We start from the raw sequence: 19,220 nt of genomic DNA, 5'->3' as shown, positions 1-19,220 counted from the left end.
GGGACCGATGCTGGATGATCAGAGTGATGCTCAGTGAGGAGTATTACTAGAGCACAGTCCTCGCTAAGAGGGATTGTTGATTTGGGGTAGCATCAGATGTGCTCTAGCCACGAAATTTGGTGGAGAGGCTAAGGCACATGAGATCTCCAATACCCAGAAAGGGTTTGGGCAGATTCTAAACAATTTGGGAGATATTAAAATAATTAATATTTTTAATGGAGTCCCTAAGTCTAAACTTAGGGAAAATAAAATATTAATGTGAATTAATATAAAACTGTGTTAGAATGGTCCAAAAGTCATGGATCAAGCCAGATCTAATCTTAGTCATTGATTAGGGACTTAATCTCGATCGTTGATGTGTGAATGAGAAAAGTATAAGAGGAGGCTTGAGGGTCACTTGGAGAACACACTGAGGGAGACCAGTCAGTTCAATTTCTGAAGCGGGTTTAGCTGAGAAATTGAACCAGTGGTCTGGTGAGCAGTCAGGAGGCAGCAAGTATAGAGCAGAGAGGCGGGATCAGCCACTGAAAATCTACGCTGAGGCAAAAGAGGCAGACACAAGGCTTTTCAGGCAGACGCAGGGGCAGCAGAAGATTGCGCATTCACTAGTTGGGCCTGCGTGGGTGACGCAGAGGGTTGGAGAGCCACGCAGAGGTCAGCCGAGCTGACGCTGGGATTGGGAGAAGTGCTGGAGAATTATTTCTCTCTGTGGGTAAGCCAGTTTGGCACCCTATTGTACTGAAGAATTGCTAAATAATAAAAACCTCCCTTGCTACAACGGTTTTCCCGCATTGGGTTTTTCCGGGGACTGATGTCCAAAATAACTGTGTCAATGTGTTTATTCTTGTGCATATGTTTGTTTCTGTATTACGGTGTGATATCTGCAACAGTATTTATTTTAATGTTTATTGAAGTAATTTCATGAATAACTTATTGTGGAATAAGTAGGAAAAGTAAATCAATTGCTACAGTGATAGAATTTTCACATGTACTTTGGGTTCCCGTAGCAAGGTACAATCCATGAGATAAAACCTCTCAATGGACCCTGCCCAATTTTAGCCCTCTTGGGACTATCACTTCACATCACCCCACCTCACACCTGGAGGTATGGCTGCATGTGATCCCTCTGCCCACCTGGCTTAAAATTTCACCGTACTAGAGGTCTCTGCATGAGTGGATGCCTCCACTCATTCTCCTCTCAACTTCTCTAGTTTTGGTTGCTCCACAACTTCCTGAAGCTGCTTCTGAGGCTTCTTCTGGGACTGCATGTTGAGATGTAATTTACTCTCCCTCTCAAGCACCAAGTCTCTAGCCTTTGCCTTGCTCCTTAAGGCTTTGCATGCATCTTGTACCTCAAGTGCATATAGGTTCTTGGCTAGCACACCAATTTGTTTCATTTCTCCCGCCGTCACGAAATTTTCTGGAAAAAGAGTTGATTTTAAATCAGCGATATCTCCCTCATCTGAACTCCGATTTGGCCGATTTTTTTTTGAATTTGGGTATTTTTTCGCAAGGAATCCATATCTGCTATTTGTTTCTAAAAATTTTGCATAAACATTTTCAGATTTGTGCTTTGCAAACTCGCAGCCCAAAGAAATCCAACTCTGATACCATGTATAATTTTACTGTAGATTCGCAAGCTCATGCAATTTACTAAACCACAGGACAAGAATCTACTTCTACTTTCAACCAGCGGAAGCCAATAGATCGATGAAAACAATAATAGCAATAGGAAGACAAATCAATGGCACATAACACAATAAATATTTACGGAAAGCCACAGCTCAAAACCCCACTATCTGTATTGCATTAAATCAGAAATCCAAGATGATAATACAATGTGTGTTCTCACAAGAACAATCACAGCACTCAATATGATCAATATCCCAGCTCACAAGCAAGCTCAAGCCAATCTCTAGCCTCTTTTGCTGCTTTCCAAGTCCCTATTTCCTTGCACAATTCCTATGGCTGATTAGCCCATATTAATGGGAATCCAGTGCATCCAAAACTGCGCAATCCCTTCAAGGTTCAGTTCTTGATTGCATGCATCATTTGTACAACTTAGAAAATTATACAACTGATAGTACATTGTCCCTGCACTCTAGTCTCAACTAGGTCTTTCTCATAATCGACATGCATGAGTTTTTGATGAAGGAATCTTTAGTTAACTGGAGTAGCACTAGTTAATGCATTAGTGCACCAACTGACTGTTAACTCACTATTAGTTCCTCAAACAATTTGGAACTAATTTAACTGAACTTAACTCAGTAAATTGAGTTATCTAATTACAACTCACAATTAACTCATCCTGGACCCCTATAAAATTGGTAACAAGGGTTAAACTCCATGTGGGTCATCTTATTTATGGTAGCTGATATTTTTCTTGGATCCCTCTCATCGAGAGGTGTAGGATTGATCTAAAGATCATCCGATTCCGATAAGTATTCATGGAGATATGAATTTATTTGTGTTATGGGACAATTCGTCAAGGTCAGCCAACAACCAAATAACCCCCATGTGTGCTCAACATTTTAGTATAAAAGGAGGTGACTTGAGAGTCATAGGTACACACACTTCACTCTTGATTTCTCTCCACTTGTTTTGGGTTTTAGTGGAAGAGAAATCTAAGAGAGGAAGGCCTAGATGCAGAAGGAAAGGAGCCTTAGCAAGAAGCCTAAACGCAGTCTTATGATGCCCTAAAGGAGTCCTAGAAGAGGCCTTATCACAGATAAGGAGACGTCCTAATTGCAGACAGGAAGGAGAAACCTTATCACAATCATAGAGACCTTAACGATGTCTTAAAGTAGAAGCTTTAGCGCTGTGAAGGAGGATTTAACTACGCTGCTAGGAGAAGCCTTCTATAGGCTGTCTAAGGAAGACACATATGCTATCCCTAGCCGCAATCAAGGAGGGTTTGAGTTTCTAATGAGGGAATCTTTAGTTAACTGGAGTAGCACTAGTTAATGCATTAGTGCACCAACTGACTGTTAACTCACTATTAGTTCCTCAAACAGTTTGGAACTAATTTAACTGAACTTAACTCAGTAAATTGAGTTATCTAATTACAACTCGCAATTAACTCATCCTGGACCCCTATAAAATTGGCAACTAGGGCCGAACTCCATGTGGGTCATCTTATTTATGGTAGCTGATATTTTTCTTGGATCCCTCTCATCGAGAGGTGTAGGATTGACCTAAAGATCATCCTATTCCAATAAGTATTCATGGAGATATGAATTTATTTGTGTTATGGGACAATTCGTCAAGGTCGGCCAACAACCAAATAACCCCCATGTGTGCTCAACGTTTTAGTATAAAAGGAGGTGACTTGAGAGTCATAGGTACACACACTTCACTCTTGATTTCTCTCCACTTGTTTTGGGTTTTAATGGAATAGAATTCTAAGAGAGGAAGGCCTAGATGCAAAAGGAAAGGAGCCTTAGCATGAATCCTAAACGCAGTCTTATGATGCCCTAAAGGAGTCCTAGAAGAGGCCTTATCACAGATAAGGAGACGTCCTAATTGCAAACAAGAAGGAGAAACCTTATCACAATCATAGAGACCTTAACGATGTCTTAAAGGAGAAAATTAGCGCTGTGAAGGAGGATTTATCTACGCTGCTAGGAGAAGCCTTCTATAGGTTGTCTAAGGAAGACACATACGCTGTCCCTAGCCGCAATCAAGGAGGGTTTGAGACAACCCTTAGATGCAGATAGGAGGCCCTCATACGCTGCCCTAACCTGGTTGTCTAAAGGATGTCAAACCGCAGTCTTAGCAGGGAAATTTAAGGCCTATACACGCTACCTTAGCCACAGGTCTATCACGCCCTAGCTGCAGCAAGTAGAGGCAGTGCTGCGTGGGAGAAAGATGTTTATTCTAGGGCCGAGAGGGCAGGCTACTAGGCCGAGTAAAGGAGAAATACGCTGGCATTTGGGTGAAATTTGGACACATTTTGGAGGAGGCCGAAAGCTACAACAAGTTGTTGCTAGGCCGCAGGCCATAGCAAACAATTGGAGGTATTCTAGGGCTGCGTTGAGTTGGACAAAACCTTAAGAGGACAATGTGGCATGGGAGGAGCCTCTCCAAGGTAGGTCGCAGCACTTGAGGGCTAGTCTTGTTGACTGTGTGTTGGGTTAAGGGCAGTGGTACATGACCTAACCAGAAGTGCAAGCACAGCAGTGAAAACAGTGGTGACAACAGTGCAAATCGTGGAGGACTGTTGGGTCAAAGTGTTGACCTGAATTTGGTCATGACATAGCAACAATAGTTCATAGTGCGACAAATGGTTCATGGTGGAGCAATGATACATGGGACAGCAAGTACATGGTGTAGCAATGGTACTTGGTGCAGCAAGTTCATAGTGCAGCAATGGTACTTGGTGCAGCAATGGTACAGGGTGCAGCATTGGTACAACAATGGGAGTTGCAACCATAGGAGCAGCGATGTATAGCATGATGTACAGTGCAGCATAGGGAACACAACACAGTGACGTGCAGCAGGAAGATAAGGTATTGCAACATGCATTTGGGTGCAACATAGTGCAATGTAGAGCTCAGCATAGTATAACAGTACAGTGATGGGCACAGTCATGATTAGTGAAGCATGATGAGATGCAGCATAGTGATGATGGGTGCAGCATGGTGCAGCACAATGATAGGTGCAGCATGGTGATGGAGTCACCTTGGAGAATCAGTTGAGGCAACATGTCTTCAACTGAGTTCAACTACCTCATGTATCATCTTCTTAGAGATGATCTATGCTCTTATTTAGATAAGTCAAAGTGTTGACTTCTGTTGTAAATGTACTATCTCTCTCTCTCTCTCTCTGCTGAACTATTGAAGAACATATAAGAAGAATTGATCAAGGGTTTCCCCACATTGGGGTTTGTCCTTCGCTAGCGCCACATCTTGTGTCCTCTTGTCTTGGCTTCTCTTCTGCGATTTATGTTTATGTTCTATCTGCAATTTACTATTATGCTAATGCGATTGCTAATCTGGAAAAGATATCGAGCTAACTGTGAAAATTGAAATAAATTGCTCTCAGCATAGAACATACCTAAAATTAACAACGTGACTTCCAAAAGACTTCCAACCCGAAATTCCTAAGTTAACTAAGTCAACTTAACTTAGTTAACTATAACAAGTTGCTATGAGAAAAGAATTACAATTTTAATTCTCAATTTAACTCAAGGACAAATTAAATTGGAATTTCTAGATTCTATTTTTAACATTTCTTGTTGCTATTTTCAACACAAGGTACAAGAAAGGTGAGGTCAAAGCTAAGAAAATTGTTGTAGATTCCATTCACAAGCCTTTGGTTACCTATATTTCTGATTTGGAAACACCAAAGGAGATGTATGACAAGCTAGTTGGGATGTTCAAAGTAAACAATGCAAATCAAGTCCTCTTTCTCAAGAACAAGTTGAAAGACATCAAGATGGATAGAGGAAGGTCCATTCAATCCTACTTCATGAGGATTATTGAAATCAAGAATGATCTCAAATCTATTGGAGAAGTTGTTGGTGACAGGGAGTTCACTCTTATTGCACTTGGAGGTCTTACAAGAGCATGGGATGTGTTTAACACCACCATCTTCAACAATGACAGGATTTCGGGTTTTGATGAATTATTGGCTAGATGCACTCAAGAAGAACTAAGGATGATGGAGAGATATAAGCCCTCAAATGGAAATGATCCTACCGCTTTCTCCGCTCATGCTAAAAGGAAGAACAATGTTGGTCCAAGAAGACAAGGTCAAGGATTTAAGTCGAGATTCAAAGAAAGAAGAAAAGGAAGATGTTACAATTCCAACAGGTTTGGCCACTATGCGATAGAGTGTCCTCACAAGAAGGATACTCCAAGGGATGATGATAACAACAACTACAAAGGCAATGGAAATCAAAGGAACAACAAGTTCAACAACAAAGGAAAGAGATGTGCTCTCGCTACACGATATGGAAATGGTCGTCCTCCCAAAAGATCAAGAAATTTCAAGTATGAGGAAAGTAATGTATCTTATTTCCACTTTATCTACTGCCTCTTCTCCAAATACATTAGATCATTGGTTGATTGATAGTGGAGCCTCAAGGCACTTCACTGGGTACAAAGATGCCCTTTCAAATTTGGTTGAAAAGAATCCTAACTTGCAAATCATACTTGGAGATAATGCCACCTATCCTGTGAAAGAAATAGGTATCGTCACTCTTCACTTGAATCAAGGTCAAACTATCCATCTACAAGAAGTATTGTATGTGCTCGATTTGAAGAAGAACCTGGTATCTATTTCTGTGATGGAAGATAAAGGCTTCAAGGTAGCATTCGTTGATGGAAAGGTAAGTCTTTGGCAAAGAAACCCCAAAGATGCATTTACACTTGGATTTAGGGTTGATGGTCTTTATCAAGTTGGAGGAAGTCCTTTGGGAGCCATGTCTTGCTACACTTCTCTTCAATCTGAATTGTGGCACTGGAGATTTCACCACCTTCATTACAAAGCCTTCCCTTGGGTAAGGAAGATGGTCACAGGTATGCCCGATTTCAATATGAATCATGAAGGTGTTTGTCAGGGTTGTGCAGCTGGGAAACTTACAAGGGGACCGTTCCCCTCAAGCGAAAATCAAACTTATGATATTCTTCAACAGGTCCATTCCGACCTATCTGGTATGTTGCCTGTAACATCATTAGGAGGATACTTATATTATGTTATTTTTGTGGATGACTTCTCTCGCAAAACATGGATCTATTTCTTGAAGAAGAAGGATGAAGTATTCAAATTATTTCGTGTTTTCAAAGCCTTGTTGGAGAATCAAACAGGGAAGAAGATGAAAATATTGAGGATTAACAATGGGACTGAATATGAATCAAATGAATTCAATGACTATTTTAGAGAAGTTGGCATTAAGAAGGAGACAACCATTGCATACACTCCTGAGCAAAATGGATTTGCTAAAAGAAAGAATTGAACGATCATGGAAGCCACACGTGCCATGCTTCATGATCTTGGTCTACCAAAGTTCTTATGGGGATAAGCTACAAATATCGTCGTATATGTTCAAAATACGTGTCCACATCAAGCATTAGATTTCAAGATACCCGAAGAATTTTTCACTTGTAGGAAACCTGATTTTTCTCATTTTTGAATATTTGGTTGTCTCGTATATTTTCATGTGCCTAAAGAGAAGAGAAACAAGTTGGGAGCATGCGGGAAGAAAGGAACTTTTGTGGGCTACAATGAAAACTCAAAGGCATATAGAATCTATGTGCCTGGTTAATGAGATGTGGAAGTAAGCCATGATGTTACATTCGATGAAGACACTGCTCTTGGGAAAGCCAGAGATCTCCCCATTCCAGGAAAAGAAAATGATGATGCTACAGGAAAGCAGGAAGAACCTTCGTCCGATGAGCCTATGCCCGATGTTGAAGGTCTGATGGATCCCATTGATCCACCTCCTAGTGATCCCTCTACCTCAAGGAAAAGACCATTGTGGCTCAAAGACACTCTCGAAGATGTTGAAAAGCATATTTCTCCAAGAGGGACATTTTGTGAAAGTAAGAAGCCCACCAGGTATCAAGGATACCTTGCTGCCATGAGTACCATTGTTTAATCTGAGCCTTGTACGTTCAAAGAAGCCGTGAAACATCAAGTATGGAAGGATGTGATGAATGAATACGAATCCATCATGAAGAATGATGTCTAGGATGTGGTTCCTAGACCCAAGGACAAGTTTGTGGTCACATCTAAATGGCCTTACAAATCAAACATGGAGCTGATGGAAGTGTTGAAAAATACAAGGCCATGTTCGTTGCTCGAGGCTTCTCTCAAAAGGAAGGGGTGGACTATGATGATATATTTGCACCAGTTGCCCGATATACCACTATCCGTTCGATTATAGCTTTTGTTGCCTCTCAAGGATGGAGCCTACACCAAATGGACGTTAAGACTACTTTCTTTCATGGCTCGCTTAAGGAGGAAGTCTACTTGGAACAACCTGAGGGATTTGAAGTACAGGATCGAAGGACACATGTATGCGGGTTGAAGAAAGCCCTCTATGGGTTGAAGTAAACCCCTAGGGCTTGGTATGAGAGGATTGATAGCTATCTTATGATGGCTGGGAGTTACAAGGAGCGATGTTGACCCTAACCTATATTTCAAGGTTAAAAATGACAGGCCTCTCATTCTAGTCCTTTATGTGGATGATCTCTTTCTGATAGGTGCAGACCCTCTCATTTATCAATGCAAGAGGGATTTGGCTTCCGAGTTCGAGATGAAGGACCTAGGACTGATGCACTACTTCCTAGGCCTAGAGGTCTGGCAAAACCCAGGTGAGATTTTTCAGGGAAAATACATTTTGAAGCTACTTGAGAGATGTGGGATGGTAAATTGCAAGTCTGTGTCTACTTTGTGTAACTCAACTTCAAAAAACTATGTGGAAGTGTTGTTGGGCCTGAATTGGCAAACCCTTCTGAATATAGACAACTTGTGGGGGCCCTGATGTTCTTGGTAAAATCTCGTCCTGACATATGCTTCGTTGTGAACACGTTGAGTCAATTTATGGTCGAACATCATCACATACATTAGATCGCTGCTAAGAATCTCTTAAGATATCTCTTGGGCATAATCTATTATGGACTGAGATACACTGCCAGAAATTTGAGGTTGCATGGATATTCAGATGTTGATTAGGCTGGCAGTGTGGTGGATTGTAAGAGCACATTTGGATGTTGCTTCTCATTGGGATCTACTTCAATTTCTTGGATGAGCAGGAAGCAAAAATCGGTTGCACTAACCATCGTCGAGGCTGAATACATTGCAGCGAGTATGGCTTGTTGTGAAGTTGTTTGGTTGAGGAAGCTCTTCAGTGAGCTATTTGAGCACGTGTTGGATACCACCATGATCTTCTACGACAACTAGAGTGGGATTCACCTTTCAAAGAATCTCGTGTTCCACGACCGCTCCAAGCACATTGATATCAGGTACCACTTTATCCAGGATATGGTACAACGAGGAGCAATAAGGCTCCAACACATCAAGATTGATGAGCAGGAAGCAGATATCATCATGAAGCCTTTAGGGAAGGTCAAATTCTTCGCCTTATGAGAGAGACTTGGAGTCATGGAAAAACCCTCTCATGAGGGTCCCGCTTGAGTTGTACACTAAGCTTTGGGAGCTCCTGGGGGCTTGGGGTACTTCTTGGAGCTATGAGAAACCATAGGGTGAGTGGTTCACCTTGCCCTATGTGGTGCGATATGTACAGGGTGAGTGGTTCACCTTCCCCTGTGATACCCCATTGTGACACGTGTGTAGGGTGAGTGGTTCACCTTCCCCTACTAGACACATGGGTGTAGGGTGAGTGGTTCACCTTCCCCTATGATTGACATATGCATAGGACGAGAGGTTCACCTTCTCCTATGGCATATGATCAAGATGAGTGGTTCACCTTCTCCTGTTGATGCCCCAGCATGCATCCTACCCATGTAATCTGGGACTCACGAGAAGTACCTCCCATCTGACCAATGAGTTTGGAAACATGGATAGGGACCATAGCACTACCGATGGACGTATCGTGTACTATCATACTCCCTATGTCTAGGATGCATGGTGTTCAACAACTTGATCTAGGATCATTTGAGGTTCTACCTTTGGACTGACTTTTGTCAGTGGAGAGTGGTAAGGTCTTGTGACTCACTCTCGATCGATTCTTCTTCATTATTACTTCATGGTTCAACAGAGCAGAGATGAGATGATAGAGATGGTACATGACGACAAGATGGCATGATGACGAAAGATGGATTGGCAGGTGGAATTCTCCCTAGTTGAGAGGGAGTGTTAAAATTGGCAACTAGGGCCAAATTCCACCTTGGGACAACTCATTTGATGGAGATGATGATTGCATTGGATTCCTCTTTTCGAGAGGTCCAAGATTGATATAAAGATCATCTCATTCAGACAAGCAAAAGTGTGATTTTGAATTTATGCCCACACATGTGCAAATTGATCAGGTCAACTTCATCATTATGTAAGCTCAAGAAGCCCAATGGATGTGTCTCTTCACCCACAACGAATTGTATAAATACAAGAGTCCTCACACCTCATTTGGACATCCATCACTCACAAATTCTTCTCTCTCTCTTCATCAAATTGGTTCGTACAGCTTAGGCAACCTCTCTCTCTCTCTCTCACGTGTAGCTAGGAGGACAGAATTTATGGGCAAAAATTATAGGTCGAATTTCAGACTTCAAGGACAAGTTTGACCAGCGTTGACCAAGACATTTTTTACTGAGTTTGACTTCGATTTTTGGGTCAAGGTTCGATTTTTCAGGCCGTATTGTTGGGCACATAAACCGAGGATTTCTGGGTTGGTTGACCTGCATTGACTTCAGGGTTGACTGTTGTTTGACTACAGAAAATTACAGTAGTCTTCTCTCTCCTTTGACTGAGTTTGATCAAGTTGTTTTGGGCTAAATTTATCCTCCCGATCAGGCTGAGTTTGACCAAGGAAGATCGAGCTGCTTCGAGGAAGATTTGTTGTTGATTTGACCGTGTTGACTTTCTGATTAGGACTGAAGTTTGACTGCAGCTGACTACAAAAATTTACAGGGTTGTTTTGACTTTGTATTGGGCAAGTCTATTTGACTTTTGTACTCTCTCTCTCTTTGTTGAACTTTTGATTTAATAATAAGAAGAATTGATCAAAGGGTTTTCCCCACATTGGGGTTTTTCCCTGGCATCCCAAATTTGGTGTCCTCTTGTCTTGGCTTGTCTTCTGCAGTTTATTTTATATTCTATTTGCCTTTACTATTAATGTGATTATTGTGATTGCTATTGGAAATTGTTATTGGGCTACTAAAGGAACATTGAAGTAAATTGTGCTAAGCATAGAACATACCATTGTTAACTAAAATTAACATTAAATTTTAGGCCTTTCTTTCCTAGGACAGCTAGCTAGGGCATCAACTGAAATATTTTGGAGAGTGAGTTTTTCGATTTAGTTCGGACAAGACTCTTCCTTGAGGTCTTGCCCAGAGAATCTCCAATTTTGATTTATTTCTCATGGTGGTCCATATATAAATTATTGTGCCCTAGGTGTGCCCTAGAAGCGAAACCTAGCTTGTATTTCCTTAGATAGGTGGCTTTCATGATGGTTGTATGAGCATACTATTCATTGGAATAAATCATAAGAAAGCCTTTATCCTTGTTTTCCTTGACCTAGCGAGTACCTTGGAAGAATTCCTTCCCAAGATTATTCATAAAACCCTAGGTCTAGCACAAGTCTTTCCTAGGTCTTTCAAAGGAAGCGAAGAGCCTCTTAGAAGCATTAAAGCATCACATACAACTTCCTTGAAAGGTCCTTCGTCATCTCCTAGAGTCTTGACCTTAGAAATACCTATTATCTTTATCATATCTAAAACCCTAAGTCTTAATCTCTTCATCTTAAAGCTTTTCTTGAGGAACGTGTTAGCTTCCTTGAAGTATTGAGCCATTGTTGTGTCTCCCCTTGAATGGGCTTGGTGGAATCACTTCACACTTAAAACATCGATCTATCCATTCTAAGTGATTCCCTTCTTACCAGGACTCCTACTATTAGTGAAAGTTTGTAAAGAGGAGGGGCCCTTGACTGAGGTGATAGTGGGTCATTGTCCCATTGTTGTCACTTAGTCTAGTAGTTGTCCCTTCGGTCTTCACTTCCTAGGGCCCCGCTAGATTGTGTGGTAACACGCTGCTAGGGTTTGGCAGTGTTTATGCATTGGGTAGAAATAGGGTTGCTACTGCAGAGAGGTTTTTGTATTAAATTATTGACAGTACTATTGTTACAAGGAATGAAAGCATACCAATGAGTGGCTATTGGAAAAAAACAAAGGCAATGCAGTGTCAGTGTGTGGAATTGATAGCAGTGATACCAAGCCCACTGACAGCAGTATTGTGACAGTGTTATGAGAGTTGGACAGAAGCAGACGCATTGCAGCAGTGTTATTGACAACAGTGTGGTCAAAGCAATGGTTATGTAATGGAGTAATCAAGCGCAATGGCTGAGTAGCGTATCAAGTGTAATATATCTTATTCAGTTATCTTATCGTAAGGGTGGTAGGGTGGTGCACGGAGGAGACCGAAGACTTGTTCAGGCTGCAGTCGGAGAACATCTTCAATCTTCAAGGTGGTAGGGTGGTGCTAGGGCAGCAAGTTAGTGCTTGCAGGGTGCTGGTGCATCCTTTTAATTGGAGCTAATAAAACCAAGGGGTTGGTTCCCGCTTCTAGCCGTTGCTAGAGAATCTTGGAAGTTGGAGCTTCTTGTTGATGTAATCTTTAAGATATATATTAAAAGCATTCTATGGTTTTCTCTGGCTTGAGTTTCCACGTAAAACTCTCTTGTGTACTGTATGTGATGTTTTGCATTGTTGAATGGTAGTGTTAATTGTTAATGTTTACATGAAATGATTAAAATAGTAAAAAGTGCCTAACACTGATTCACCACCCCCCACCCTTCTCTGTATTGGTGAATATTCCAACATGCAGCTCTTGCCTGATAACTCTATCAGGGTCAATCACCCCTGATACAAGCCATATTCCTCCTGTCTGCCGAAACTCCTTTAGAAACAGGTAAAGAAATAGATCAAGGAATCTCGCTACCACAGAGCATGATTTTGCATGAATGTCTCGTATATGATTGCAGAATTTTGGTTTTCATGGCAGTGATTTGTGAGGTTTCTGTTCTAACATGATAGGCCGTGAGAATTACATTAGTGGGTTACAAGTTTGTCGACCCTGCAACAGTGATTCGCATATCTTATGCTTCCACAACATTGAATTGAGGATACATAAACTTGTTTTCTTCTTGTTTGTTTGTTTGTTTCCTTCCTATTAATTATTCACTATAGTGTTGCATACTTTTCTATTTAGAAGATTTCTGGGCTGCAAACTGCATATGAACCCCTGAATCTTGATCACAATAAGATACAAAATATTATTATTAAATCACCCAATGGACCACACATAATCCCTTCAAAACTAACTTTTCCTAAAGGCAGGCACCCAAAAAAAGTTTTCACATGTATCATTGCATGGTGATATAGGTTCCTTAAAAGCACATTAATATTGAGATTAATGTTCTTATGTTGGTCACTTTGAGGTGCAGCAAGCTGTTCAAATTTTTATGTAACATTAACTGATTAATAATATGTCATGGTGTTTGGTTATGAAATTAAAATGTACAAGGAAATATTTGTATTGACTGTTGTATTTATAATAATCATGCTTTCTCTCTTATTCCTCTCTGGGGTCCCAAGTAGAAAAGTAATGATTGATATAGAAACCAACTTAACAATCAAAATGTGGAATTTGCCATCAAATTCTTATAGTGACAATACATTACAATATCCTTTGAAGTAAAATAAAATTTAAAAATAATAATAATAACTGTCTAGTTCTTCAATGTTTTTAGGTCAGAAATTTAAATAGGTATGATATATTCTACTAGAACTCACATTAATGAAAGAAACTTACAATATTTCCAGTTTTGGCGTATTTGCTAATTCAGGGGGAAGTTCGCCTGTCAAGTTGTTAGTGTCCAATAAACTGCAAAAACAAAAAGCATACAATTTCAGCCAAAGGGTAACAACCTTATTGTATGCAAGTAACAATGCATAGCAAATGCAAATAGTTGGAAATATACTTTAAGTTTTGTCCTTAACGTATACAGTATATCTAGAGAAACTAGAATTCCACAATTTTCAGACTAATACCTTACACATTGTAAGTCAACATAATTTTAAACAAAGGCCAGAACTTACAGATGAATCAACTCTGGAAGTTTGGAAAGCTCCTTTGGTATTTGACCACTCAGTGAGTTATTATTCATATGACTGCATACAAAGTACATAACACCAAATCTAAGGAATTAGAGCATTTTCGATGAGTACATAGTCTTTAACTCCCAACATGTTACCCTTTCCCTAGAAGCTGGTTATTCTGTAAGTCAAAGAAATTCATATTTCCAATATTTCTGCCATAATATATTTCTGTACAGAAAACTTGATCGCAATCACAAAGAACTCACATGTGCAATGCTTTTTTCAGGTTTCCAAAGGACTTTGGTATCGGCCCCGATATGTTGTTCTGATCAATTTGTAATCTGATCAAATGGTGAAGGGAACCAAGCTCTTCAGGCAATGGACCTGATAACTGGTTGCCATTCAGAAGCCTATAACATAACAGAAGGAATGGTCACATCTCAGAGCATTCATAAAAGACTCTAAAATATAGCAAGGAAAGAACAAGACATAAATTCCTTCTCTGAATTCAGAATTACCTTCTTTTAAACAGACTTCATGCATTAATTTGTAAAGTATCTAGTATCTACCTAATATTAAAACTGCTCATTGATGTAAAAGTAAGGAATAGTATCAGAATCAAAGTTTGGCAACAGAAATATAGAATATTTTACTTAACAATCAAAGTATGCATTGGAGTTGCTGAAAAAGTTCATAATGGGAGATTGGAGTCCCAACAGGGTACAATGGATGTAGGATTGACGCTTACGGAAATTGATAAATCAAAATCTGTTAATAACACCATTGAAATTGGATAGCATCGGGAGGTACTCTCACATGTCCTTGGTGCTAGGCTTGTGAGAGAGAAACACCCACAAAGTAAGTGCGTGGGCAATGCACTCAAAGTTTGGGGTTTTGGACCCAAAGGAGTGGGCTTGGAACCCAAGGAAGTTCTAATTTATTGTTAAGGTTGAGTTGGAGAGCTCTTGAAGGAAAGAAGGCCTTCTTAAGTGACCTACGAGACAAATATAAACATACAAGCCAATGGAGAGGCATAGCACGAGAGCAAGAAGGACATTTCTATTGTGAGGGTTGCCGCAAAATCTAGCAGGCATTGGAGAGGAAAAACCTACAAGGCATAAACTAGACCAAGAGACAACAATGGGGTAGTGGCCAAATGTCACCATAGCCTAAACCCCCTTCTCTTTATGGATTTTAACCAATGTGTAAAAAGCTGAAGTCGGGATTAAATAGGCAAGGGTCCAAAAGTTGAAAAACTCGTTAAAGTCGGGAGTTTTTTGAAAAAATCAGCAAAAAGTCGGCAAAATTTAAAAAAACACAAAAATATTCATTTAATTTTTTTTTAGCATCTAGAGTATCCACAACATCAAATAAATGCATTTACACATAAACATGTAAAGAAATCTAATATATAATATATTAATATGTATATGAAGTCTAGTGCTATATCACATATCAAAAATTCAAAATAGTGAATCAACAACTGAATCTTGAGTCTTATCTGAGTCTCAACTCTCAAGAGTCAAAATATCAACAAAAAATATAATAAATGTATATCATGAGTCATCTTATTGATAATATAACGAAGAGAAGATCATAATACAAGAAGTAAAAGAGTATCACAAGCAATTATCAAGAAGAGAAATCTCTAAATCATTAATGCCCTAGATTTCTCAACATGGTTTCAGAGCTAAGGTGCTGAAGTCAAGAAGGGGCATTCAAGAAGACACACGAAAATCAAGCTTCAAAGAAGATTCAAAAGCAAGTCAAAGAACACCAAGCAAGAGATCAATATCATCATCATAACAAAACCCTAGATCGTAGAAATATACTCTAGCAAGAATCTTGAAATTATCTTCAAGGAAGAAGCGGGAAGAATCTTGAAATTATCTTTTGTTGTGGATAGGAAGCATTGTAAATAAGGTAGATTGTAGGATGCATTATAGTAGAAAATGACATCATGGTAGAAGCATTAGAAGTAAGAGCTCGTGACATATGTAATATGATGAATGTCTGGAACAAAACCTATGGTAGTCAACTAGGTAGGGTGTTGGAATTTCTAAGTCTGACACGTTAGAAACCCTACATGCACTTCACTGATTTATTCCTACCTACTTGTTCTGTTAATTAACAAGTTATTTACCATGTAAATACTGGAAATAAATACAAGTACATGCTCAACACATTACAGATCATCAACTAAAGGAAATAGAAACAAGCACACAAGTGACACCGTTGTTTTTGGACTAATGTCCCCGGAAAAACCGGTGCAACTATCTGAGGGTTTTATTATTAAGCAGCTCTTTTCTAAGTACACTGGGGTGCCAAACTAGCTAACCCGACAGATATAAAAAATCTAACAGTAATACATCTCTTCGGAAATAGGTATTCAGAAAGCTTGCTCCAAGAAATCCCTCTCCAGCAGAATCTGAAGCTCTGCATCAGCTTACTGAGGCTCTGTGCAGCCTCTCTGGCTTTCTGCGTCACTCCTGCAGCCTCTGCGTGGATGATGCAGGCCCCTTCTAGCTCTGCGCAGTCTCTGCTGCCTCTATGTGGCTTCCTCTGGCTCTACGTCTGCGTCTCACTGCTTCTGGGCTAATCTCTCGGCACTATCCCTGCCTCTCTGCCTCATACTCACTGCCCCTCGCTGCAACTGATCACTGATTCTATCTCTCTTAGCAAACCCCGCTCTAGAGAATAGAATGACTGATCACTCTGGTGTGTTCTCCAAGTGACCCTCAAGCCTCCTCTTATACTTTTCTCATTGACAAATCAACGGCCGAGATTAAGTCCCTAATCGATGGTTAAGATTAGATCTGGCCTGATCCATGTCTTTTGGACCATTCTAACAGAGTTTCACATTAATATTTTAATTTCCCTAAGTAACACATGGACCATTCTAACACAGTTTCACATTAACATATTAATTTCCCTAAGTTTAGACTTAGGGACTCCATTAAAAATATTAATTCTTTTAATATTTCCCTAACTGTTTAGAATCTGCCCAAACCCTTTCTGGGTATTGGAGATCTCATGTGCCCTAACCTCTCCACCAAATTTTGTGGCTAGAGCACATCTGATGTTACCCCAAATCAACATAGGGTATAGCTCTTAGAAACCTCATTGAAATCTCAAGTGATAGTTATAGAAGCCATCTGGAAAAAGAGTTATCATACAAAAGGATAGCATCGGCGAGATAAGGATATGCAAGATCCTCAAAAGATTCTCTAATAGAATCTTCAATAGGAAAAGTAAGTGTTTCTTCAAGAATTCCAATCTTGTGGAATTCATAGAATGATGGTAGGATAACATGACAGTGACGCAGATCAAGGGAATGAAATTCCTTCATTCAACGGAAGCTGCTACAAGAAGAATGGATGGCCCAAAGGAAAATATGAGGTATGTATGCTCAAAATTAATATTGGATATGGTCACAGATAACATGGATCATTGCTCTTAAGAAGCATGATCAAAGAAGGAATCTCCTCCTTCAGAAGGATGCTAGAATGCATGAGTCACATATTTATTAGATGAAATCAACATAATATGTCCTCATATGGAAGTATGAGGTGTTTTGATTACAATTGAGGAACTTTGAAGCTCCTGGGAATGAAATATGTGAAGAAAGGAAGGAAGAGATCATGAAGCTATGCAACTATGGTAAAGGAAGTCAACATCTGAAGGACCAAGAAGATTTGACTATGATATCTCCCAAAAAGATATGAAGACTCTAATGAAAGTTTGGAAAAAGATGGAGACCCTTGACAATACATATCTTTAAGGAGATGTGTCAACATGTATGCAAGATGTTGATGCCTACAAGAAGATGTCATGATGAAAAACCATAACAAGGTAATTATGTTTTAAGTATTCATTATTTATGAACTAGTACATGGACGGGCTTATGCAGGGCTACCGAAGGAATGAATTTCTTCCATGAAGAACCATGTAGAAGGATGAAAGAACCTTCCAGAAAAGAAAGATGAAGGTAGCAATGCCAGATGAAAACTGATGGATCACTTTTCAATGAAAGGAATGATGACATGACTGATGGATGAAAGTGATGGATGGTTTGTGCCCTATGAAGAAGTCCCCAAAAGATGAAGACTCCACAACAAAGAAGAAATTCATGACATCAAAGAAAGGATTTCTTCAAGCAGCTAGTTGCCCCATCATCTCCACCTGAGAAGTTGCTGAAGGTCCCTATTTTGAGAGGGAGCCTGGAAAGTTTCTTACTTGGAAGAAACTTGGAAATTCCTAAGCCAAGAGGGAGCTTAGGTACATTCCTTGTGTAGGAATGAGTAAATTCCTTTAATGGAATAGATATGTCCTCCCTAATTGAGAGGGAGAGATAGACACATCATTCTGGTCTTCACTTGGGAAGACAAAATGAGAGGATTGGGTAATCATTTGGCATCCGATACTCTTTGAGGATGAGATAGGGCATCCAATAGAAGAGTAGTCGTGGAGGACCGATATTCTTTGAGGGTTGGGGAGTCCAAGATAAGAATAGTCCTCATGGGACATATCCTGAGTACCCGGGTAGGGTATGTTCTGAGAGAGACAATGATGAGAGTGTCTATAAATCATTGGTCTCGCCAGCATTGAGCTCAGATCTTGTGGAGAGATAGAGTTGTTAGTCAAGGCCTTGCAATGTAACAATGTTGGTTGATATGATGCTAAACAAATGGGTTACCAATCTGATTCTTCTTATGAGAAATTATTCAAATTGAGAATGACCAAGTACCATTATGAATACCTCCCTAGTTAAGAGGGAGTGTTGAAAAGTGTAACTAGGTTCGGTCTTCATAATGACATGTAATTGTAATTTTATGTAAAGAGATATAAAGAAGAAAAAATAAAATATTGTAATGCGGAGATTATATTTGAATCAAGGCTCCCATTGAGAGCCTTTAGGAATTTTTGTCATCTAGTCATAAAAGAATAAAAGAGTCATTGTCATGTAATGAAGTCATGTTACACATAGTAACGAGTGACAATTGTCTATGTAAAGTATTTCTCCATGACCTTATCACTAGCCCTCCCCAAGTCGGCCTATAACGAATGAAGAAACTAGAAGATGATGTCGGCTCTCCTCCTTGTGATCATGTCGGCCTAAAGGACATGAGGCAGCGTGTATATATAGCCACACTCGGCCTCACTTAGAGAAAAGCAATTCGGTGAAGAGAAGAAGCATAAGTGCGAAGAAGAGCCTACAAGCAAGAAGTGCGAAGAAGGACTAGAAGAAGTATAACGAAGGGACGATTCTTCTGGGGTTTCTGTTTTGGGTTATATACTCTCCCACGTGCGAAAGAAGGAGAACCGAAAGCATAAAGAGAATATCGTAGAACCTACTGCTACATTGAAGTGACCTTGTTTGGGCATAGGATCTCGCAAAAGGAAGTCGAGGAGAAGTGCTATACGTCTCTCCCTTGAAGA

General features: G+C 39.9%; 1 protein-coding gene across 2 annotated transcripts in view; it reads right to left on the bottom strand.

Moving 5' to 3' along the window:
• The window catches only part of LOC149194137 (putative LRR receptor-like serine/threonine-protein kinase At1g06840), a 296,065-nt gene that overhangs the window by 208,705 nt on the left and 68,140 nt on the right, over positions 1 to 19,220 (bottom strand). For both annotated transcript variants that reach the window (XR_016254518.1, XM_089405046.1), the window contains exons 5-7: positions 14,048 to 14,191; positions 13,782 to 13,853; positions 13,495 to 13,566 (exon numbers count right to left, since the gene is read on the bottom strand). Coding sequence is in view for 1 of the 2 variants with exons in the window: in XM_089405046.1 (XP_089261172.1) it covers positions 13,495 to 13,566; positions 13,782 to 13,853; positions 14,048 to 14,191 (288 nt within the window). In the remaining variant the exon portion in view is untranslated. The remainder of the gene's footprint in view (positions 1 to 13,494; positions 13,567 to 13,781; positions 13,854 to 14,047; positions 14,192 to 19,220) is intronic.

The sequence above is a fragment of the Pinus tabuliformis genome, chromosome 2_2 (assembly GCF_031772625.1).
Source record: "Pinus tabuliformis cultivar Carrire ecotype Pingquan chromosome 2_2, CPIR1, whole genome shotgun sequence".
NCBI classification, from domain to species: domain Eukaryota; kingdom Viridiplantae; phylum Streptophyta; class Pinopsida; order Pinales; family Pinaceae; genus Pinus; species Pinus tabuliformis.
Note: the sequence above shows the minus strand (reverse complement) of the source record. Positions and strands in the feature narration are given on the sequence as shown.